General features: G+C 44.4%; 1 protein-coding gene across 6 annotated transcripts in view; it reads left to right on the top strand.

The window, feature by feature from the left end:
• Positions 1 to 20,439, top strand: part of COL6A3 (collagen type VI alpha 3 chain) — an 86,337-nt gene extending 65,898 nt beyond the window's left edge. For all 6 annotated transcript variants that reach the window (XM_081242745.1, XM_081242744.1, XM_081242743.1 and 3 more), the window contains 7 exons: positions 350 to 1,048; positions 2,242 to 2,344; positions 5,387 to 5,922; positions 7,271 to 7,549; positions 8,597 to 8,695; positions 18,732 to 18,896; positions 19,649 to 20,439. In XM_081242745.1, coding sequence (XP_081098871.1) covers positions 350 to 1,048; positions 2,242 to 2,344; positions 5,387 to 5,922; positions 7,271 to 7,549; positions 8,597 to 8,695; positions 18,732 to 18,896; positions 19,649 to 19,689 — 1,922 coding nt within the window. In that variant the 3' untranslated portion in view covers positions 19,690 to 20,439. The remainder of the gene's footprint in view (positions 1 to 349; positions 1,049 to 2,241; positions 2,345 to 5,386; positions 5,923 to 7,270; positions 7,550 to 8,596; positions 8,696 to 18,731; positions 18,897 to 19,648) is intronic.
• The last annotated feature ends 3,755 nt before the right edge of the window (positions 20,440 to 24,194 follow it).

Raw genomic sequence — 24,194 nt, 5'->3', positions numbered from 1 at the left:
TTTTGACCTTGGAGTCCAGAATTTTATTATCTGGTTTTGTTTTATTATCTGGTAATGTGTTTCTGGAACACATTTCTTCAAGGAGTGGCAAAAAAGTAAGGTAGTTTTCTTTCCTTTTCTTTCATTATGCCAATGCCATAGTATATTAACAAGGATTTCAGCTTGATTTGTTTCCTCTAGTAAGTGCTAGGTGATGAAAACTGAAACCTAGCCATGATATTGTCAGCAAGGTATACATAGGTTTCTACATTATGTGACAATTCTAATGACCCCAAACTACCTGCAGACTGATGTGCAGTATCTCTCCAGGAGAGTCACAGAATAAACGGGCTGCCATGCTTCTTTCTAGACATCTGCAACATCGACCCATCCTGTGGATTTGGCAACTGGAGGCCTTCCTTCAGGGACCGGAGAGCAGCGGGCAGCGACGTGGATATCGACATGGCTTTCATCTTAGATAGCTCCGAGTCCACCACTCTGTTCCAGTTCAACGAGATGAGGAAGTACATACTGTACCTGGTCCAACAGCTGGACATGAGCCCGGACCCCAAGGCCTCCCAGCACTTCGCCAGAGTGGCGGTCGTGCAGCATGCACCCTATGAGTCTGTGGGCAACGCCAGCGTGCTGCCTGTGAAGGTGGAATTCTCCCTGACTGACTACGGCTCCAAGGAGAAGCTCCTGGCCTTCCTCGGCAGCAGGATGGCACAGCTCCAGGGGACCAGGGCTTTGGGCAGTGCCATCGACTATACCATTGAGAACATCTTTGAAAGTGCACCCAACCCACGGGACCTGAAGCTTGTGGTCCTGATGCTGACGGGCGAGGTGCAGAACCAGCAGCTGGAGGAGGCCCAGAGAGCCATCCTGCAGGCCAAATGCAAGGGTTACTTCTTCGTGATCCTGGGCATTGGTAGGAAGGTAAACGTCAAGGAGCTGTTTGGCTTTGCCAGTGAACCAAACGACATCTTCTTCAAGCTCGTGGACAAGTCTACTGAGCTCAACGAAGAGCCTCTGATGCGCTTCGGGAGGCTGTTGCCATCCTTCATCAGCAGTAAGTCCTGCACACACTTGGCTCCCAGGGATGGGGCTGCAGGCATGGGAATGATAGCTAGTGTGCCCATGTTGACCCGTCCATTCATTCAACAAGTATATACTGGCACCTGCCACATTCCAGACACACTGTTAGGAGCTGGGGTTGGCAGTTGACACAGATGGGAATCCTGCCCTTGTTCACTCATTTATTCAACCAGACTTGACTAGACCCCTCCCAGCCATGGACTGTGTCCCTGGGAGTTTATAGTTTAGGTGGGTGAAGGGGTCAAGTGCACATTTATTAGGCATGACATAATATGCTGTTATGTCACATTGAGTGTGCCCTGATGGGGATCAGGGAAGCTTCTAGAAGGAGCAGCATTGATCTGGGCTTAGCCCCCAACCCTACACTTGGATACTTCTGAGCCTTTACCTCATATGGCTCTCCCTCTGCTAAATGATCTCCACCCTTGCTTCAGCAACAAACCCGCATTCATCTTCAAACATTATCTCCAGACACCCTGCTCTCTGCGATGGTCCCCACTCCCAAGGCTTGGGCATTGTTAATCTGGTTGTTGTACTTACTGCATCTATTACATGGCCCATTGGTCATTCATTTATGGGTATGTGGTCCCAGTAGACTGCACATCCTGGAGGAGGTGTATCATTCATCACTGCCTTGATGGAGTCAGGCACAGGAAACATCTAACAAATGAGGGAGATTTATAAAGTATGACCTGTCCCCCTAAAGTTTTAGGGGAAAAATGTGAAGCAAGGGTAGGCCAGCAAGTTCACCCAGGAGCCACTATTACCGTCTTCAGAAAATTAAAACAGTAGTTTTGTTAAACAGTGCTGAGAAAATGTTCAAAGTAATTCTATTATAATGTGATGTTCAAGAGCTTGGAACTTGGTGAATTCTGCACTTGAGTTTTCTTCTATTCCTGTCTTCCCTCACATTGAGTCAATGTTACCTTTAACCTAATCACCCAAATATTGCCAAATAGGAGATACTGGCTTAAGATGTTTTATGGATCAAGCGCCATTATGCTTCATGTTTCAAATCACTGGACTTAGATTGTCTGGAAGAATGAATTAATTCAACAAATATTCACGGACTACCTATACATGATCCATTTAACTCCTTAGCAGATTGATTTTAGTTTGCATGTGGTTCACATGCCCTTAAATATTTCTTTCTCTCTTTTTCTCTAGGTAAAAATGCTTTTTACCTGTCCCCAGATATCAGGAAACAGTGTGATTGGTTCCAAGGGGACCAACCGGCAAAGAATCTTGTTCAGTTTGGTTACAAACAATTGTAAGTGATTATAATAACTGTCTTAGAAATTAGAGTGCTACAGGGAATGCAGAGGTCCTTCAGCCATCGCCTAACTTTATGGGGTGAGGATGTTGAAATCCAGAAAACGTGACTTCCCAAATGTCACGTGGAGCATTTCAGGGGAAGAGTCTGTTGTATCCATTAGCTTTTGCTGTGTAACAAATTACCTGAAACTTAGTGGCTTACAATAACAACTGTTTATGTAGTTTGAGATTCTGTGGGCTGGTGGGTTTTGCTTGGGCTCAGCTGGGCAGTTCTTCTGGCCTTTACAGAGCTCATTTTCATGTTTGTGGTCAGCTGCTGGTCAGCTGTAGACTGGTAGTCTTGGGTGGTCTCACGTGGGTGGCTCAGCTGGGCAATTCTTCTGACCTCTACAGAGCTCATTTTCATGTTTGTGGTCAGCTGCTGGTCAGCTGTGGACTGGTGGTCTTGGGTGGTCTCATGTGGGTGGCTCAGCTGGGCAATCCTTCTGGCCTCTACAGAGCTCATTTTCATGTTTGTGGTCAGCTGCTGGTCAGCTGTGGACTGGTGGTCTTGGGTGGTCTCATGTGGGTGGCTCAGCTGGGCAATCCTTCTGGCCTCTACAGAGCTCATTTTCATGTTTGTGGTCAGCTGCTGGTCAGCTGTGGACTGGTGGTCTAGGGTAGTCTCATGTGGGTGGCTCAGCTGGGCAATTCTTCTGACCTCTACAGAGCTCATTTTCATGTTTGTGGTCAGCTACTGGTCAGCTGTGGACTGGTGGTCTAGGGTAGTCTCATGTGGGTGGCTCAGCTGGGCAATTCTTCTGGCTTCTACAGAGCTCATTTTCATGTTTATGGTCAGCTGCTGGTCAGCTGTGGACTGGTGGTCTTGGGTGGTCTCATGTGGGTGGCTCAGCTGGGCTCCATGTGGCAAGCCTGGGTTTGTGCACAAGGAGACAGGGAGGGTTCCGTGAGAGAAGGTGGAGGTGAGCAAGGCCTCCTGAGGTCTAGGCTAGAGCTGGCACACTGTTACCTATGCCCTATCCTATTGGCCAAAGCATGTCCAAAGCTGGCCTCGCTAGATTCAAGAGTGGGGAGCTGGGCTTGTTGGGGGGACCTTCCACATCACATTGCAAAGAGTGTGGGTACAGAGAAAGTGGGCCACTGGGGCCATATGTCCCAACAGTCTACTATAACTGGTGTGCAATGATTTCATACAGAAAGATTGGATACATTAAGCAAAATGGACTCCCCGTCTCTCAAAATGATTAATGCTGTAAGGACACAGGTGATGGTGTTAGCAAAGGGAGGGGACACGCATGGTCTCCTAGGAAGACCGATGAGATGGATGGGAGGTGGGTGGGGCTGCAGTGCCCATGATGACACTGGCTGCTCAGCACATGCTCCGTGGCCTTATGTCCAGTGCCATTGTTGGTGCCAACTCCAGGAGTAGAGAGAAGGGCACTGTGGCTGTGTGACAGAGGGCTGGGCAAGGGGGACATGGTGGCAGGAACTGAGGTCAGGCACTGTACCAGCAATTTGTGTCCCTCAAGAGAAGGCCACAGAGGATCACGCTTTGGGAGAAGGGGAGGTTTTGTCTGTTGCATCCAGACGAGATGCAGATTCGAATTATCCTTGTAAAGTGACAACCTGCCTTACTCTTGGCTGAGCCCCAGGGTGACCTCTTCCAACTGCCCATATGTCTCCCTATACCCCTCAAGTCCCTCAGCTTCTGCCTTTGTCCTCAGAGGGAACGCTTCACATTTCAGCCTAGTAAGTTGAAAATCATTCCCAAGGCAGTGGTGACCCTTCTCCAGTGCTATGATACTCATTCTGCTTGATCTAGGTTCACAGGTTCTGTTTTTCTAGCCTTGTGTTATCTGTATAATTTCCCTAGAACATTCCGTCAAGTTGGCTCAACTTTATCTTTAGGAAAACAGAATGAACAAAGCAACCTAGAATCTGAAGTTTTACGACAGCAACTTGAAAATGTACTGCCTGTGCCATAGAGCATGACATTTATATAAAATAATGAACGTTAATCTCAGGGCAAGTAAGGAACAAAATGGGGTCTGCGCTACCATGTCTGATGGTTATGTTGCTGTTCTCTTTAGGGATTCATAGTAAATCAAGAAATTGTGAGAAAAACAACCACATACACAAAAATTAATACAAACAAAAATACACAACATGCCCTAGGAATGAAAGCGTATGCTGACTTGATCATTTTCCAGCTCAACACAGCATCTTGCTTATTTTTTTATTTAAACTTTTTAATGGAAGTATAGTTAATTTACAACGTTGTGTTAATTTCTGCTGTATGGTAAAGTGATTCAGTTATACATATATACATTCTATTTTTAATATTCTTTTCCATTATGGTTTATCACAGGTTATTGAATATGGTTCTCTGTGCTATACAGCAGGACCTTGTTATTTATCCATCCTGTATATGATAGCTTACATCTGATAACTCCCAACCTCCCACTCCATCCCTCCCATAACCCCGCCCCCGCTGCCGGGGGCAACCACAAGTCTGTTCTCTATGTCTGTCTATTTCGTAGATAGCTTCATTTAACACAGCATCTTGTTGAGTGGCTACTTTCTTATATAACGAGTGTAGCTATTAACTGATCTTAGTTTTTGGTGTATGTGTTTCAGTTGGTCAATTTTTATAATTAGAGCATTATTTAAATATTTTATTTTTACTATTTATTATTAACAATAAGTATTATTATTATGACAATATTTGTTTCTGTTTCTTTGCTCTCTTCCAGCTTTTATAAATTGAAAATAAGATTTCAGGTGTATTTATAGTACACTAGAGGCTTCATTTTTAATAATTCTATTTTTTATATGCTGTTCAATGTCTTTTCTGTGGCACAGATCCTAAAAGGAAGGAATTTAGTATATGCAATCTATATGTAATATATAAAAGCTACTGCATACATTTTGGTGAGATAGCAAATTTTGCATGGCGCATGGAGTTATGTCTTTGTCTATTTTAGATAGCAGGAGAAAATATGTATCAGTTGAAATAATATTTAATATGTTTTAACAGAAATGTTCCGAATAATGTTACTTCAAGTCCTACATCTAAACCAGTGACCACAGCAAAGCCAGTGACCACCACCACCAAACCAATAACAGTGGTAAACCTGCCGGCCTCAAAGCCAGCTTCCATGAGACCTGTGGCCGAGAGACCCGTGGCTGGGAGACCCATGGCCACCAAGCCTGAGGCTGTCAAGTCCATGGCCACCAAGCCTGAGGCCGCCAAGCCCGAGGCCATCAAGCCCTTGGCCAAGCCTGTGGCCACCAAGCCCGAGGTTGCCAAGCCTGTGACCACCAAGCTCGTGGGCACCAAGCCACAGGCCACCAAGCCCGAAGTTGCCAAGCCCGTGGCCACCAAGCTTGAGGCCACCAAGCCTGAGGTTTCGAAGACAGTTAGACCCACAGTGGTCGCGAGGCCCGCAGGAGCAAAGCCGGCCCCTGGCAGACCCCCTGCTGCTGCCAAGCCCATGGCCGCAAAGCCTGACACCCCCAGGCCCCAGGCAGCCAAACTGGCCGCCACCAGGCCAGCCACTGCTAAGCCCATGGGTAAGAAAGCCACCTACCTGGGATGTCTCATTTACTGTGTCCAGGGCTTGTCCCTTGAAGCCTGTTTACAAAGCAGTCCAGACACGGTCCTTGATCTGCAATCTGACATCTAGATGATGTATTTTGAAAGGTGCTGGTTTGAGCATGGAATTACCAAAACATCCCTTTTTTTCTATATGAGAAAGCAATCTTTCTCTTCCGCCCCCTATGAGGCTGGTGAGTTCCAAGCAAAGAGCAGGTGAAATACCTACCCCTCTGCCGCCTCTGCTGCCCGTTTTCCCACTCCCCACCCCAGCCCCGAACCCCCACCGGGACAGGCATGGGAGCGGCTCATTCTCTCAGGGGTGTCAGTGGGCGGCCACCACCCACCCCTCCTGGAAATGCAGTTGTCTTCAGTTAAAGGGATGAGTTCTAAGTAGACGTAGGGTTTTAGACCCCATTGAGGGAGTGAGAGAGAGAGAGAGAAAAAGCCTGTGGTCAGCTCTTAAATGGTGAAGCTTATGTTTCTATGCTTTAGTTCTGGAGCCAGACCTGCCTCCCTTAGAATATGACTCCCGAAGATCTGGATCGAGCTTTGTAATTGCAAGCCTTGTCCCCTCTGTGAAGCACGTACCCATAGAGAAGAGGCCCAAGCCTCATCTGTGGCAACATTGGGGCGTTGCGTTTAGCAAATTCAAAAGTTAGAGCCCAGACGACTGTTCTGTCTCCACAGACTGAACTACGAGCTGGTACTGCCCCTGGGAAGAAGGCATTCCAGGCTGGATTAGATACGGGGCTGGGGGGTTGGTGGGCTTAATGGGACTCAGACGGTGTTATTTTATTTTTCCCGCAAAGAAGATGCTAGAAGTTCCTATACAGTCACAAACTGTATAGAAAAGTGAAGGCAGGATGTACGTGCTCCTGAAAAAAATGGAGATTGTCTTCATTTTATGAAGAAGGAGAAGCAGGGATTCCTTGAAAGAATTTCATGTCACACCCTAAAGTTCCATGATGTATATTTAATATATTTTAAATTAGGGCCACATTCTGTCTTGAACGCTTCAGATTAAGCACCCTGGACCACACATTTTCAAAGTATTTCCTTAATAAGAGAGATTTTCAACAGAAAAAAAAGGTAGTCGTGTACCTGGCCGATGCACAGTGAGATTTTTGATTATTGTGAATTTCACGTTTCACATATGCTGGTAGGTTACAAGATCAATATTTCTCAGGAGCTTGAAAGAGAAACTAGTTGTCTGCCTCACCTAAATTTCAGATCGACCGTCTACCGGTACATCTCTTTTAGAGTTCACCTCTGGCCTGTGTGTGACAGTCATTGAGGGCTTTATTTTTTGTCTCATGCTCTCAGCACTCCATCTTGCAGTTAAGGCACCCCGAGAGGTCCACGCGTCTGAAATCACAGAGAACAGCGTCAAACTCCACTGGGAGAGGCCCGAGCCCCCCAGCCCTTATTTATACAACCTCACCATCACCTCGGCCCACGATCAGTCCCCGGTTCTGAAGCAGAACCTCACGGTCACGGACCACGTCATCGGGGGCCTGCTCCCTGGGCAGACGTACCACATCACGGTGATCTGTTACCTAAGGTCTCAGATCAGAGCCGTCTACCAAGGCAGTTTCAGTACAAGTAAGTGCACTGTCGGTTTAAGGAAGGTTGGTACCTCTCTCTGTGTGGGATATCCAACCGCGCTGTAAAGGGAACAATGCTTATTCACTGACCTTTTTCTGAAACAGCAACAAGGTTAAAACGAAATCCTGTGTTTTGGTTGCACCCAACTTGATAACTTAACAAAATGGAAAATGGGTTCCTTGTGAACTGTTGTCTTGCCTTGGGGGTCCTGGGCTACTTGATGTGGGAAACCAGATCCATGTGGCCTGAGTGCAGCCCCTTCCCAGGGAGGGAGAAATACGGCCATGGAAGCTGGCTGGGTCTTGGCTGCCCACCATGTCCCGTGTCGGAAGCATGTTTCCGTGGTCAGTGAACAGAAAACACCACTGAGTCATGGCTCCTTAGGGAGTCTCATCCCAGGGGCCACAGGATGTCCACAGGCACAGGCGTCGTCCACAGGTGTCGAAAGGGCACCAGCGTTTCCCTCCCCTGGTCTCACCGTGCTCAGGCTCCGCCCTCTGCTGTGTTGGCCCTGTGGCTCCTTTGCTGCCCCGAGGCCTGGCCTGCATGATTTCCCAGCCCCCTCCCCAAGTTCTCCTGGACCCTCACCCCCACCCCTGACTCTTCTCGACCCCTGCTGTTCCTGGGACGTGGAGGGGAGGCTCCCATTCTTTTCTCTTGGGCCAGAGTTATTCATATCAAGGAACTATGATTGAGGAAAGGCAATTCCCATCAGTTACCATACAACCCATGAAGATTTGAGTCCAAAGACGCTTCAACCCCAGGGTTCTACTTCCTTGGAAGGAAGCAGAAGATGTTATGTGGAAAAATGAGAGGATCTCTTCCAGGTTCAGAAATTTCCTCCGTTTGCTTGTTGAGATGAATCAAACGTGCAGACAACAGACATAAGCAGGGTGTGTGGAGACTTCTTGGGTCTCTACGTTTCAGTGGCCCCTTCTTACATAAGACATGACCCAGAACGGCAAGCCTGCCTCAGTCCCATAGGGTTCCTAAGCCTTTCATTTTCCGATTTACCTATTAGTGGTGTATCTTTTTCTTTTATAGAGAAAATTCAGCCTCCATCTCCACAAACGGTGAGGTCAGCTTCTAGTTCAACCATCAATCTAGTGGTGAGTGCAGAACGGCTGGCTGGGAGTAAAACAGGTGAGCTGTGAAACTACCAGGTCCACTGCAGCACTCAGAAAGCATTCTTCTGAACAGTTTAATCTGCTGGGGTTCTAATTCTCAGACCAGGAGTGACTTGTATGGAGAAAGTTTCAAAGTGGCTCTGTGTGGCCCCTCCTGGGCTTATTCTGCACATTCCAAGTTGCCTGTCCCCAGGATCTTAGAAAAAGTTGAATGAGGGCTGCTTTGGGGGCTGTAGCCAGGAACTCATGTGTCCCTTAGTCATTTCCCTGGTGACTCATCTTGGGACTCGAGTTGATTTGTGGTGTGTGATGCAGCAAAGCATAGGATTTCATCCACTTGGTGATTTAATCTAATAAAAAACTGCTTAGAAGAATACAAGACAATTCAGACTGGAATCCATGAAATAAACGGGTTTGGAAGTGACCCATGGGATCAATGTTCTGGTCCCAATTTCCTAAGCACACACCCTGGCTTAGTGTAGCCTGCCATTCTCTATGTGTCTGAGCCCAAGCATGTGCACATTTTATGTGAAATCCATGATGAGTTCGTGTTTCTGGAACTGACAGCTGTCACTTGCCTTTGTCCTGGGCAGTGGAACTCTGGGGGACCCGTATCCTCTTCTTCAGGGGAACGTGAGCTATGATTGTTCATCTGTGGGAAGCTGGTTATTGAAATAGCCGATATGCTTTGCTTAAGAGTATTCCGCAAAAGATATTGGTACTAATTCCACAGTCAAGGGTATTTAGATATCTTATTGTTTACAGACCCCAAAGCAAAGGGTTTCCACTAATTATAGGGACAGTTCATTAGTTTTTGATATATTGGCCACAGTCAGGAGAAGGAAGGCATATCTCTTTACATTGCTAATTTCTGTAACGGATAATGACGAAAGCCATATATCGAGTGCCCAGCTGCTTTCCTACGGTGCGAGATTTAAAAGAAGCTGTGCTTTCTCAATATGCCCTGCATTGTCAGAAGCAGCAACAAGTTATTTTTTGAGCTGTTGGCAAGGATTCCCTACTTTACTCTTTCCAGTTTAAGTTTTAAAGTGACCCTTGTTTCTCCACCTCATCCTTTTTGTAGAGTTTGCATCGTATCTCATCTGTGTTTAAATGAAATTGGGTGGTCTCCGACTCCACACACCCATCTCTTTGGGGCCACTTGGAAATACAGGGCTCTCAATTCTTTTAGTTGTTTCTAGAGGGAATCTTCTCTATTACCAGAATAGTATTTTTTTAAACATCTTTATTGGAGTATAATTGCTTTACATTGTTGTGTTAGTTGCTGCTGTATAACAAAGTGAATCAGCTATACATATACATACATCCCCATATCCCCTCCCTCTTGCATCTCCCTCCCACCCTCCTTATCCCACCCCTCTAGGTGGTCACAGAGCACCGAGTTGATCTCCCTGTGCTATGTGGCTGCTTCCCACTAGCTATCTATTTTACGTTTGGTAGTGTATATATGCCCATGCCACTCTCTCACTTTGTCCCAGCTTACCCTTCCCCCTCCCTGTGTCCTCAAGTCCATTCTCTATGTCTGTGTCTTTATTCCTGTCCTGCCCCTAGGTTCATCAGAACAATTTTTTTTTTTAGATTCCATATATATGTGTTAGCATACGATATTTGTTTTTCTCTTTCTGACTTATTTCACTCTGTATGACAGACTCTAGGTCCATCCACCTCACTACAAATAATTCAATTTCGTTTCTTTTTATGGCTGAATAGTATTCCATTGTATATATGTGCCACATCTTCTTTATCCATTCATCTGTTGACGGACACTTAGGTTGCTTCCATGTCCTGGCTATTGTGAATAGTGTTGCAATGAACATTGTGGTACATGACTCTTTTTCAATTATGGTTTTCTCAGGGTATATACCCAGTAGTGGGATTGCTGGGTCATCTGGTAGTTCTATTTTTAGTTTTTGAAGGAACCTCCATACTGTTCTCCATAGTGGCTGGAATAGTATTTTATCCTGTGTCCATGTGTCCATGGTATATCTATATCTGTACATCTACATTTATCTATCTACCTATCTATCATCTCTTAATTCATCCGCAACCCATACTGACATGTGGTGTCAGGAGTTACTAGAAAGAAGATGATGAGTCAATGCAGGAATTATGAAACTATTACATACACAGATTGTGATAAGGGTCAAAAAACCAACTACTTATAGAGCTGCAAAATGTTTTAAAATAGTTTACTTTTAGAAACACGTTTAGGAATTGGTCTTTGTTAGAGACAGCCATGTGTTTTTCAGACTCCTTTTGCCTTTCCAATGGAAAGATTGACAGAAAAACAAGAAATTCTCTCCTCTTGACATAAATTTATGGGAACAATTCAAGAATTCATGGTAGATTGAGTAATTAAGTTTTAACTTAAGAGTTGTATAAAAAGATTTTATAAAAACTTTTAATGCTATGATTTTTAACTAGGTTGCTTCCATGTCTCGGCTATTATAAGTAGTGCTGCTATGAACATGGGTGCATGTATCTTTTTTAATTAGAGTTTTCTCAACTCCTTTGATTTCTGCTCATAATCAAGGGACAATGTGCAGAGGCCTTTGTCCCCTGCACTGGGGGTTCCCTGCAGGCCCTAGTGCACCCCAGCTACCTTCCTGAGTCGTCTCCCAACACGATGCTTGAGCTCAGAGAAGCCACAATGGACTTACTAGGATTTCACCAAAGATATGGGTCAGGACAGATGATATTCTGACTTCAAAGTCCCTGAAATCTGTGCATATTATTTGCCACTTGCTGGTAACTTCACCCCTCACAGAGTGTGGGCAAAGTAAAACTTCTAGCAAATTCAGTGCTTCACTGAGAGAAAATGATTAGGAATAAATTACACAGTGAGATTTGGGGATGTTTTTGGTTCTCTTATGTATGGTCCAGAGGGAATAAGAATATATAAACAGTGTTAAGTTAATATAAACAACACAATCTTTAAGCAAGAATCTGGCTGGGCTGTCTTGCTTTTTAAGACTGAGTCACAGATTCAGACGTAGGAAGGTGTTTTCAATCTAGACCTTCAACACTTAGGTCTCCTCTCTTCATGTGACAGACAGAAAAGAGATTTTGAGACTGGGGCTTTTGTGTCCTTCAAGGCGATGGGTCGTAGTTAGATACAGATGAGTGCAAAACCTTTCTCCTTCTTTCTGATCAGTACAGAGCCCTCAAATCCAGGACTTGACTGTTCTTTCACCCTTTCACGTGTGTATTTCCCCCCTAGTGATTCAAGTCAGCCTGAAAATATAAATTACTTGCTCTTCTTTTTTTAAAAAATTTTTGTTTATTTTATTTATTTATTTATTTTTATTTTTGGCTGCATCGGGTCTTAGTTGTGGCATGCGGGCTTCTCTCTAGTTGAGGCGCGTGGGCTCAGTAATTGTGGCGGCATGTGGGATCTTAGTTCCCCGACCAGGGATCAAGCCCGTGGAAGGTGGATTCTTAACCACTGGACTATCAGGGAAGTCCCTTACTTGCTCTTCTTAAGAACAAGTTTCTGCATAATTCATCTCTAGCCTGCAAGTAACAAAACAGCGCTTTGAAAAAAAAAAAAAAGAACAGCACTTTGCCTGGAGAAGTCGCTTAATAAACATTTGCTAAATGAGCATATGTAGGTGTACACACACACACCATTTTGAATGCTCTTCTTCAGTGAAATTAATTGGATATTTACTTTAAAATGTATAAATTGAAAATGGGTAAACAGGATTAGGAGATGGAAGCTTGTTTTCCCTCCTCCCTACCAGCCCCTCCGCCATATAATCAAGGCATCTTAGAAATTTTTTCCAGGGGGTGAAACATTTTAATATATTCATATTTTTGCAGATAGAAAAGGAGTAACAACAAATCACTGTTTATAAGAAACTTTAAAAAATATACTAACTATATCCTTCCTCAGTAGTTTCATGTATATTTCACATCTAAATATCAATTGCCACAATATGCATTATTTCTCCAAAGATGTATTTTCTAGACAATTCAGGCAAAAATAAGTTTTAAAATTAGCTTTTATATGTGGCTGTGAATGCAGTTTAATTCCAGCACCAGTTCATTACAGTTCATCTCTGTAAGCACAAACACGGTTTGTGCTTACAGAGATGTGTTCCTTTCTTAGTTTTAAATGCTAGAGACTATTTTTGTTTTTTGACCTTGGCATGCGGCTTGCGGGATCTTAGTTCCCCAACCAGGGATTGAACCTGGGCCCACAGCAGTGAAAGCGCCGAGTCCTAACTACTGGACCACCAGGGAATTCCCTAGACACTCTTCTTTGCTTTTTTACCTCTATGAATAAAAGATTTACTGGGTTTTGATTCTATCTTTAGGAACTGAATTTTGAAATAGTTTACCACTTGGGGTTTAGGAAACATGGTGACCAGTGTTTGGATCTATGCAGGAATTTGTGGGCAAAAATCCTGTGAAATGAAAAGGTCTTTGGTCCATGGCATCCAATGAGGGGAGAGAAGATTGAGCAGTACTATTATTTGAGTTTTCATATGTTAATATTTGTCCCTTTTGAAATTCACATTTAATAGGTACTTCTTTACCAGAAATTTGACACAGGCATGTAATGGGAGGATAGCCTAGTGAGGGGATTCTTTGTCCCCCATCTGAGGCCTGGCCCTGTGTCACATGGAGTGTGAGGTGTGGCAGTAAGGCCTCAGCTTAAGATGAAGGTTGATTACAACAGCAAACCAATAGCATCATTACTAACCATTCAGGATTCCAGACTTTGCAATACTACATGATTCCATTTTAAATGGTTAATACTTGTATTTTCCTCAACAAAACAAGCCCTGCAAAAAGAAAAATCCCCCCCCACTTTTTTCTTTCCTCAGCACCTAAGGGAATCACACCCACTTTTCTGAGATACATTTGCTGCCTGAAAATGGCAGTTAGCAGCAATTAAACAAATGTTTCAGTGCTTATCACAGTCTTAAAAAAGCATTGACTGTGCTAGGCATTTTTGCAGTACGTTTTGTGACTGCTAGTTTTGAGGATGCTGTGCTGTTGCTAATGTTGGTTTTAGGTTTTTGTTACCGTCTCTCTCTTCCTCCTTCTCATTTTTGGCCAAAGAAGACTTGGATGAATATTTTACATGCATATGATTAGTAAAGCTAAGACTCTGAAGTTTCTAAACAGCAAAAAAAAAAAATTCTAACTCAGAAAATTTACTTTTTACAATATTAAAGAATGAATCCTAAATTATTGGCCCACCCATGTATGAAGAAATGTTTCAATGCAGAAGAGAATAAAAATAACTAACACAACGTGTAACATTCTTTTTTACTTACCCAAGAAATTAGCAATCTGTAGAAATGACCATATTTTGTCTGATCAGGCATTCCTGGGTCAGTTACACAGCTCTGAAGGAAATAAGTTCACCAATGTTTTACTTACTTTATTGATTCTAAGATGTACAATTTTCCCCATTGTAGTACCTCTGAAATTGAAATGTGACTTGAAGTTGATGACATGTCATGGCTTATTGGCAGCATTTTCTCTTACTTAGTGGATTATAAAACAATAGTACATTATAAAATTAATTATAAAATTAAGATATCTTAGATTTGATGAAATCCAGTATTTGCTTGGCTGTGTTCCACCATGAATATACAGCATTGGCTGCCATAAAATGATGTGATGGGGACAATATATGACTTTATGTTGATAATAATTTAAAGAACTAACTTAACCCCACAACTTGAGGTATATTGAATGGCTACAAATATTTTCTCTACATTGAAGAGACATAGCCATCTTCAAGGCTGTGTGTTTATTGCTGCATGAGAATGTAGCTAAGTAAGCTACCATGTTTGGGTTATGACGGGTCTCCAAGGGCATTTGGTATTTTTTTATTGTGAAGTATAAAAGTCTTATGAAATAAAACACTATTGGTCAAGACCTGAAACTACATTTAAAATGCAATTACAGCTACATTTAAAATCAAGTTAAAAGTACAAAAAAAGTTTCTTTGGTACATTTTGAGCCAATCCACACTCAAAATGTAAACACAGGAAAGTTTTATTCATTCCTGCCAATTGTATCTGCTTCAGAGGTTTGGAAGCACTTTATATCATGTCAACAATGTCTGATCCTAAGGCAATTAAACATTCTTCTTGTTTTGAAACCATTAAACTAACGAGGAACATACTTACACATATTCACAACTGCAGCCTAAACCTTTTCCCCTCCTCTCAGCTCCCACGATTTAGCTTAAGAAAGAACTTAAATACTGATAACTTGCTGGTTTGGAAAATGTCAAATTGATGCCTTTAAAAATGCTGCTTTGAAGGAGAGACACAGACATAGAGGATAAGCGTATGGACACCAAGGGGGGAAAGGCAGGTGGTGGGATGAACTGGGAGATACAGTTTCTACTAGAAACTGACACAACATTGTAAAACTACTATACCCCAATTAAAAAAAGAAGTTTAAAGAAATAAATAATGAATGATAATTTTAGAATCACAGAACTAAAAAAAAATATGCTGCTTTTAGACACTATACAAATCTCAACTGATTAAAAAAGGCAAGATTTTCCAATTCAACATGTTTTTGGTTTCAAACACTTTTTCTAGTAATAAAATAATAGATATTCATTGTGAAGAATTCAGAACATACAGAAAAATGTAAGGAAAATATGATTTCCATAATCAAACACTGATGGCCATTTATGGCCACCATTAATGATCCAGTGCATATCTTTCCTGTTTTTTTCCCATGAATAGTACATGTGCACACACACACGTCTTTATTACAAAAGTAGGCTGTGTTTCTTTGGGTGCCTTCCACCCCATGGCTGTTGTTCCAGAATGTAGGTTGGCTCCTGTGGTTTCTGTGAACATGGGATTCCTTGGACAGGGTTTCTCCAGACATCATGCTTTCATCAGTTTCCTCTCATATTTGGAAGCTCACTGAAGCCCAGTAACCGTTGACTATTTCACCAGGAAGTTTCACCAGATGGGGATCTGAATCAGGCAGCCTTTCAAGTCTCTCTTTTAAAATGAAACATTATTATTATTATTATTTATAAATTTATTTATTTATTTTTGGCTGCGTTGGGTCTTGGTTGCTGCGCGCAGGCTTTCTTTAGTTGCGGCGAGCGGGGGCTACTCTTTGTTGCAGTGCGCCGGCTTCTCATTGCAGTGGCTTCTGTTGTTTTGGAGCACTGGCTCTAGGCACGTGAGCTTCAGTAGTTGTGGCTTGCGGGCTCTAGGGCGCAGGCTCAGTAGTTGTGGCGCACTGGCTTAGTTGCTCCGCGGCATATGGGATCTTCCTGGAGCAGGACTCGAACCAGTGTCCCCTGCGTTGGCAGGCAGGTTCTTAACCACTGTGCCACCAGGGAAGCCCTAAACTGAAACTTTTTAAAAAAATAAAAAATAAATAAAATGAAACTTGTTTACATTGTTATTCTAGGCAAAAGTGAGCCAGGAAAGGTTGGTGATAATCTTCTCTCCCCATGGTCTCTTAGGCTCTGGTTGGGTTCTCAGTATGAGGAGGAGAAAATCAATGAATTTGTAGCCAGACACTTCTCTTGGATCAAGGACCCCAGGCTCCTCCAGGGCTGGGCCCCAAGGGGAAAACTCTTTCTGGAGGGAAACATAAATAGCTGGCATGTCCAAAGACTTGTTCTAGGGAAAAACTCAATGAGATCCAACCATCCTTCTTTGGACTATAGGACATTTTAATTTTGTAGACTTTGAAGCCGTTGTTTTAGCATATGTAGACATAGCTTGGGTGAGTCCAGCCTACATGGGTCTCAGAAATCAAATGATGGGAGTTAAAAACTTTCTCTTCTTAAGAACATAAAACCTCCCATTTTGATGCTTTAAAAATGGAGAACCCCAGGCTTTTGTCTTTGCACAAAGTTGAGGCCCACATTAACATAGTTCTCTTGGTTCTCTAAGAATTTACGTGTCCAGAGTAGTAGCATCCTTATATTCCATTAATAAACCTTAAAGGTCTTGGCAGTGACTCCTGCTGGAGTAAAGGATGTAGAATGCAAGAGTCATAGTTTGGTACCGGAGACTGAAGGTGAAAATCAAAGGAAATTGGAAAAGCCAATTGGTCAGGGAGCAGTGTCCTGCTGCTGGGCTGCCTCCAGGCTGGGTGTCGTTGGGTCTGGGAAGACTTCTGTTGCTTCAGAAGAGCACAGGGGAGTAGGACCCAAAGAGCTAAACACAGATGGCCAGGACTGGGTGCACTTGGACCAAAGTGTAACCAACCTGGGCCACTGGGGAATGCTCTGGGGAAGAAAGGGGAGGGGATGAGGCGACCATTTGGCCAAGTTCCCATGCTAACAGGGGACCCACCAGTAAACAAGGGATGTGTGTTGGTGCTTGAATGATCTTGCTTTGCTCAGTCCCCTCATTCCTTCAAATCAGGCCTTCACCTCTAGCGTTGGCCCATCTGAGAGGAAGAAAGTTGTTTTTGTAAGTTGTCATCATTTTATCCTGGCCTCATTTGGGTCTTCAAAAGCTCTTGGTAGCACTGCTGGCCTTCTGGGCCTCTGAAAGTGTCTGCAACTCAGAGATGCTGTAGGTGTGGGGTCACCTTCCTCCTGGGGGTGGGGGTGACAGCCTCCCCAGAGTCACCAGGTAGTGTCTTAGACCAATTCTGAGCCTTAATCCTGTGCTTGGAAGTCTGGTCCATTATGGTTGACCTGAGCTTTGGTTTTCTACCTGAAGACCTAGATTTTCCTTTTACTTCTTGTTACCAACCATCCCTGAAGATGCCTACCACCCCTGCCATCCATGGAGCTTGGGGAAAGGCCCCCGGAAATGTCAGCCCTGTGTGGGGAGGGCCGGTGATTCATGGGTGTTAGTTATGAATGTAAACATGTAACATTGTCCACTCCAGGGGTTTGTTTTACGTTTTTCAAACTTTCAGATAACAGTTGATATTAATGTTTCTCTTTTCCAGCCCCATCTAGAGTTTGTCAGAAAACACTGTAAACAGAAGTTTTACTGTGTGTGAACTGTAAACTTTTCTTTCTTTCCATGTGTGGTGGAGAATGTAGCTTTTACTCTGCAGCTGGGCTGCATCAGAAGCATGCATTTAAAACATAAACTTCCTTAACTGGAAAAAGAATGCTTCTCTGTCTTCAAAATAGATTTGCTATGTGACATTTTTGCTTCTGTGAATTGTGCATCAGTATTAGCACTTCTCTTGGCTTGTTAAATTTGACTGGTCACAAAGGTAGTAGCTACACACACACAGACACAACACATGTGTGCATATACACACATTTTTACATTTTTATTTATTTATTTATTTTTGGCTGCATTGGGTCTTCGTTGCTGTGTGCGGGCTTTCTCTAGTTGCGACAAGCGGGGGCTACTTTTCACTGTGGTGCGCGGGCTCTAGCGCGCAGGCTCAGTAGTTGTGGCACACAGGCTTAGTTGCTCCGTGGCATGTGAGATCTTCCCAGACCAGGGCTTGAACCCGTGTCCCCTGCATTGGCAGGTGGATTCTTGACCACTGTGCCTCCAGGGAAGTCCCTACACACATATTCATAAAGGATTTTCTTTTTGCACTTTGACTTTTGTTTTTAATCTACCTGGCTTGTCGTGAAATGGAGAGTCTTGTTTTTGAATGACATTCTGACAGAACTTAATTGTTATTTTGCCAAGGAGTAGAAAACTCCAAGGTTTTAAAATTAGGTTTCTTCTCCGGGGGTTGAGCATTGAAAGAACTGGAGACTAAGGGACCCAGTGATTGGAAAGGGGAAAACACAGTTCATTTAATCTGAAATCATCCAATAATAATTGCCAACACTTGGGGCTCCAAGTGTAGTTTATGAAGTCCTTTCATCGATAAGATTGTACTTATTGCTCTCAAATCTGTAGGTGATTATTATGTCCATTTGACAGTAAGGAAACTGAAGCTTGGGGAGGTAAAGGAAGTTTTCCTCCTGGGAACTCTTCTGTTCTCTCTCTCTGACAGCACTGTGATTAGACCTTCAGCCCCTCACGCTGGGAGCACAGTAACTTACATGTTCTCATTAATCCTCTTTCCCCATCTTGTTCTTCAAGATATATGTAAGTTGCCAAAAGAAGAAGGAACTTGCAGGGACTTTATATTAAAATGGTACTATGATTCCATTACTGAAAGCTGCGCCAGATTCTGGTATGGAGGTTGTGGTGGAAATGAAAACAGATTTGATTCACAGGATGAATGTGAAAAGGTTTGCCCTCCTGGTAAGTGATTCTTCTTTTGTGTTGGTGGTTTTTGCAGGTAAGGGATCCAGGCCAATAATTCACCTTTTAAAGATATTTGAATGATAATGATGATGATAGACTTGAAAAAGAAGATAAATTGGATTTTCAGATGAGGAAGGTGTACAAATAAAACACACGGGGTTAATTTTCTGAGTTATTATGGTTTCCTAAAAACATACTTGTATTTTTGCCAGTGAGGAAACATATGGTGGACCACTCCTCACCCTTCAGAAATGTTACTAAGTTTCTGTTATTCATAAAATACTGTAACAGACATGGTGATTAGAAAAATAATATAATGAACAATTAATAATAACTGCTATATAGTCTATTCATCTTTAAATAATCTTGCTTGCTCTAAATAACAATGTTGACCGCCAGGCCATGCGCTATCTCCATTATGCTGGGCAACGTGATTGGTAATAAAATCAGAACAGCTACACAGAGATTCTGGGGCCAGTGCGGAATGGGAGCGCTGGGTTTGCTTAAAGGCCAGGCAGGTGATGCCAGGAGAGAGAAAGGGCTCAGATGGCACAGAGAGCCCCAAACCCCAGGCCAAGAAGCTCCAGGGGAGCCACTGAAGGAAATGAACTGAAAAGTGAGATTGGTGATGACAGCCAGAGGCCATGGATATTTTCATGAGAAATACAGTGTCCTTTTGGGTCAGTAATGTGACTTTTCCCCTCCTCTTCCTTTCCACCCTCACCCGCCGCCCTTCCATCCATGCCCAGTGCTCATCAAGCCCGGAGTCATTGCTGCGATTGGGACCTAAGCGTGGCCGACCAGTGACACATACCTCTTGAAGAAGAAGGAGTCAGCCATTGCCAGTCATCTTTGTAGAAGCTCTGGGTATAGATTCCCTTGCACTGTACCATTTCCTGCTTTGATTTACACTCGAACTTGGGAGGAAACGTCTGCTGCATGACCTATCAATATGGTGCTAAATGTGTCTGTGGAGTCAACGCTCTTTGTCTCCGGGCAATTACATTGTATACTTTGAACGTTGTATAATAGTTATCCACTGCTGGAGTTTATGTGAACATTCCTATAAATTCAAATTCCCTCTGGAGTTTCACATTATGCCTGTTACAGGCAAGTGTAAGATCTAGAAAATAACCCCCAATTTCACAGCTACTCTATATACTTCTGCTTGGTTCATTTTTTTCCCCTCTTAATTAAGCATGACTTTAGATGGAAAGCCTGTGTATAGAGAAAAAACAAAAGTCTAACTTTTCCATTTCCCTCCCAATTTCCTGGATTAGATTTTGAGCTAATTTCCTTTTTCTAGAGCTTCTAACAAACAATCTAGTTAGAAGGAAGCAAAATCCCCTAATCTCTGTGCACTGTTGTGGGACCAATGCCTTAATTAAAGAATGAAAAGAAAGTCATAATAGAGAAGATTTTTTGGCATTCCTCTAATGTTGTGTCTGTGTTGTTTTTTTTGGGGGGGGGTTAATTTTAATTTTAAAAATTTTAGGAAATTTATACAAAGAAACTTTTTAATAAAGTATATTGAAAGTGGTGTGGGTTTGGTGTTCTTGGCTGTGTCGTTTCCCTAGCACCTGTTGTCAGAATCACCCCAGGACAGGGGAATTGGAGCCTGTTCAGGCCCACAGTCTTGGGTACCACCCTTTGATTTCCAGTGAAGGGGCAAGGGCGCTCTATCGACAGTGGGAAACCCGGTGGATCCAGCTCTCCATGGCCGGGAGGGTCACGTTCCTTGCTTAGGGCCCCTGGAGTCTTCCTAGTCTTAAGAACCAGGCTGACTTTCATGCTCTCCTTTAACTTCTTGCTGTGTCCCAGAGATGTGGCCTCCTTCCCTGCCCCTTTAAGATAATTGTTTCCTGGGGGTTCCCTTTGCTCCTGCCTACAGTGGCTGAGAGGTGGGATGTCACTGGCCCAGGAATCCCCAGTCCCCTTTCTGGAGTCTCAAAGGTGAAGCATAAAGTTTCTTTTTTCTTTAAAGACCTTTTTGCTCCTGTCTTCAGAAATAACACAAGAAACAAAAAAATACATATTTAGGTGGTACCTGAATTCCACTTGGGAAGGAAACTGAATTTGTTTGGTAAAACACATCTGCTCTGACAAGTGCTTCTGGCCGAGCTCTAGGGACCTTGGGTGTGGACCGAACTGTTTTATGTAAGATGCGGAAGGATCTGTCAGTTAATCTATTGATCAGAGGGAGGGAGGAGGAGGGAGAGGGCGTGTAGAGCCATGGAGATGGGTGGGGAGAGGCTGGGAAGTCACAGACACCACTCCTTGTGATTTCCACCCAGATCTTTGGGTGCAATTTCTAAATTCACAAGTGCACTCAAAGTGAGCACATCTGCAGAGCAATTGGAGGAAGAACTGAGCTTTGTCCCTGAGTCGGTGTGTCAGAGAATGTAGCCAAAGGCAGAGATGGAAGGAAGATGCTGTGGGCAAAGGACCCCTCTGCTGGAATCTGCAGGAATCTGGGGGAGGACTCAGCTCTTCACAATCCAAGACGCTGGGGGTTTGAGTTTACTGGCACCTTGTCGGGATGGAGAGAGCCTGGTTGAGTATCAGGGCAGCCCGGGGTAGATTGCATGGCTTTGAGGACTCCTGAGAAGCTCTCACAGTCAGGGGGCCCCTGAACCACGTCTGTCCTCTAGGCCATGCTGACTGCCTCCCCACCTTTGAAGGGCCCCCTTTTTAGCATGAGGCCAAGCCAGTGGAACTACCAAGAGCATGATGGCCATGAATTCCTTTCAAACAGGTACTCAGCCTGGGTGGGAAATGTGCCTTCTGTGACTTTCTTAGAGACTTTTCTTTCCAGCCCCACAGGAGCAGCCCCCTTCCACAGAAAGAGGCCTGCGTGCCTCCCCTCAGGCTGTGGGTAGTCAAGCCAAGCGCATCCCATCCCACTGGAGCAGAGAAACATTTGCAGGGGCTTGGGAAAGGCAGCTTCACTGGTGTAGTGGATGGGACAGTCTGTGTGCATTTGTCCTGGGGCTGCCATAACCAAGTGCCACAATCCAGGTGGCTTAAAACAATAGAAATGTATTCTCTCACAGCTCAGGAGGCTAGAAGTCCAAAATCAAGGTGTTGGCAGTGCCATGCTGCCTCGGAAACCCGTACGGCAATCCTTCCTTGCTTCTTCCTACTTTCTCGTGATTCCTTGACTTGTAGGCATGTGAGTCCAATCTCTGCCTCTGTTTTCACATGGTCATCTTCTTATAAGGACACCAGTCAAACTGGATTAGGGACCCACCCTGCTCTGGTATAACCTCATCTTATCTAACTATATCTGCAATGACCCTATTTCCAAATAAGGTCACATCCTGAGGTCCTGGGGGTTAAGACTTCAGCATATCTTTTTCGGGGGGACACAATTCAACCCATAACACAGCTTTAGGGTTTCCAATACCAGTTCCCAACTCTGATCTGTCGACCCACTCTTAGCAGCCAGGTAGCAGCTATAGTTAAGAGATTTCAATTGAATGTTGTCACTCCCTCAGTGGCATTGGTTATTGAAACCATCACTACTGGACCTTCAGGCTGGGTCCTATTCATTTCAAAACTTAAATCTCAGATGCTGTGCAGAGCCTTTTCCCTGTAGACCAGTGCAGGTACTGGATGATTAGAGTGGAGAAGCCCATGGCTTGTTGCCTCGCACCTTCCTTTTTACTCCCCAAGCCTGTGGAGTTCTGGGCTGGAGTTCCTTCCCAGGCTCCATAGGTGAACTTGGAGCTGACTTTCTGTTGGCTTCTGTTCTCTCCTTGACTCCTTTCTGTGGTAGGGTCCCATGTTGACTCTCTCGGGGTGTATGTCGGTTCTCCGGTGGAACCTGGGGGGCCCTAGCCTGGCAGTTCTGTGAACCTCTTCCTCCCCTCAGAGCCCCCTACTGGGGGTCGTCCTCCTCACAGACCCTCAGTGCTGGTGTCTTTGTGCAGGAGAGCATCCTCTTGGAGAGCAGTGTAAGCCAGTTGGCTCAAGTCCAGCCACCTTCTTGGGTCATTTAATCCATAGGAAATGCTCATGACTTTGCCACATCAACTGCCACAACCCTCTTTCCACTCAACCAGGGGTCAGGGGTCCTGCGGGTTCGGGGTCAGGAACATGGTCAGTTGAGAGCTGGTCTCCAGCCCCTGACTTGGTGGTGGTGGGAAGGAATGATTCAGACCATCATCTCCAACTCTTGAGTGTTTCTTTGTCTTCAGGGACAGGGTCCAGTGGACGCCCCTTCCTGACGCCACAGGGAGTGAGTCCCTTCCTTTCCACCCCCACCAGGAGGTGAGGGAAGAGCATGGCCTCTTCATAAGAGCTTTGTTGCTCTCAAAAGGCCCCCGCCACCTCTCCCTCGGCCCTGTTCTACCTCATTAGTGACTGGTTACTGCGCTCTAAGCTGGGGCCCTTAGCCATCAACTCTGGGAAAACAGGACCCACCAGGCACCCACCGCCAGCCTCTTGTAGGAACTTGATAAGTGGACAGCTCTCGGCCCCAGATCTCTAGTGCAGGCTGAACACTGCTTTTCCTCCTGCCCCTCGATTTCCTAGCAGTGAGCCTCGGCACCCCGAGGCAGCCCACTAGTGTGTGTGAGTCCGCCTCACCGCATGTTAGTGACTGAAGGCTCCTCGAGGGGATGAAGGAGAAGGCTCATCACATGTCCATGGTTTGGCTTCACACACACCCTTTAACAAGCTGTCTCAGCCCCAAAGTTCCTCTGCCCAACAGCGACCTCAAGTTTCCCCTCCTCTTCCTTCCCCCTGTTGCTTAAAATTCCCTCAGTCCTTGCAGCAGTTTTCAGGTCTTCCCCTCGGTGGGGGCACTTTGACTGGGAAAACCAAAGCCCGAGAGAGGGCGGAATGGTGGGCATCTTGCTTCCTGCACTGTTCACGTGGGGACGGTTCACCCCATCACATTAAAAAAAAATCAACGTTATGTACAATAAAATGCATCCACTTCTGTGTGTTGCTTGATGAGTTTTGACAAATGAATACATGCACAGAACCCTCACCACGCTCATGATGGTCATCATTCCCATAACCCCATCCAGCAGTGTGTGCACATGAATAGCATTTAAAGTTATCATGACTTTTCTCCCAGTAAATTTATCCTAAGGAAACAATCAGAGATGCACAAAAATTTATGTTTAAGGATATGACTTTATTTGCAGTGACAAAAATGAATGCGAGATCATCAGAATGGCCAACAAGAAAAGGATGCTTACATACATCCTGCTTCACCAACAAAAGAAAAACATAGCCATTAATGTGATTGATATATATATACACTACTATGTATAAAATAGATAA

Source organism: Mesoplodon bidens (genome assembly GCF_964165515.1).
Source record: "Mesoplodon bidens genome assembly, chromosome: 8".
Classification (NCBI taxonomy): domain Eukaryota; kingdom Metazoa; phylum Chordata; class Mammalia; order Artiodactyla; family Ziphiidae; genus Mesoplodon; species Mesoplodon bidens.
The sequence above is the reverse complement of the archived record's forward strand: the minus strand, read 5'-3'. Positions and strand labels throughout refer to the sequence as shown.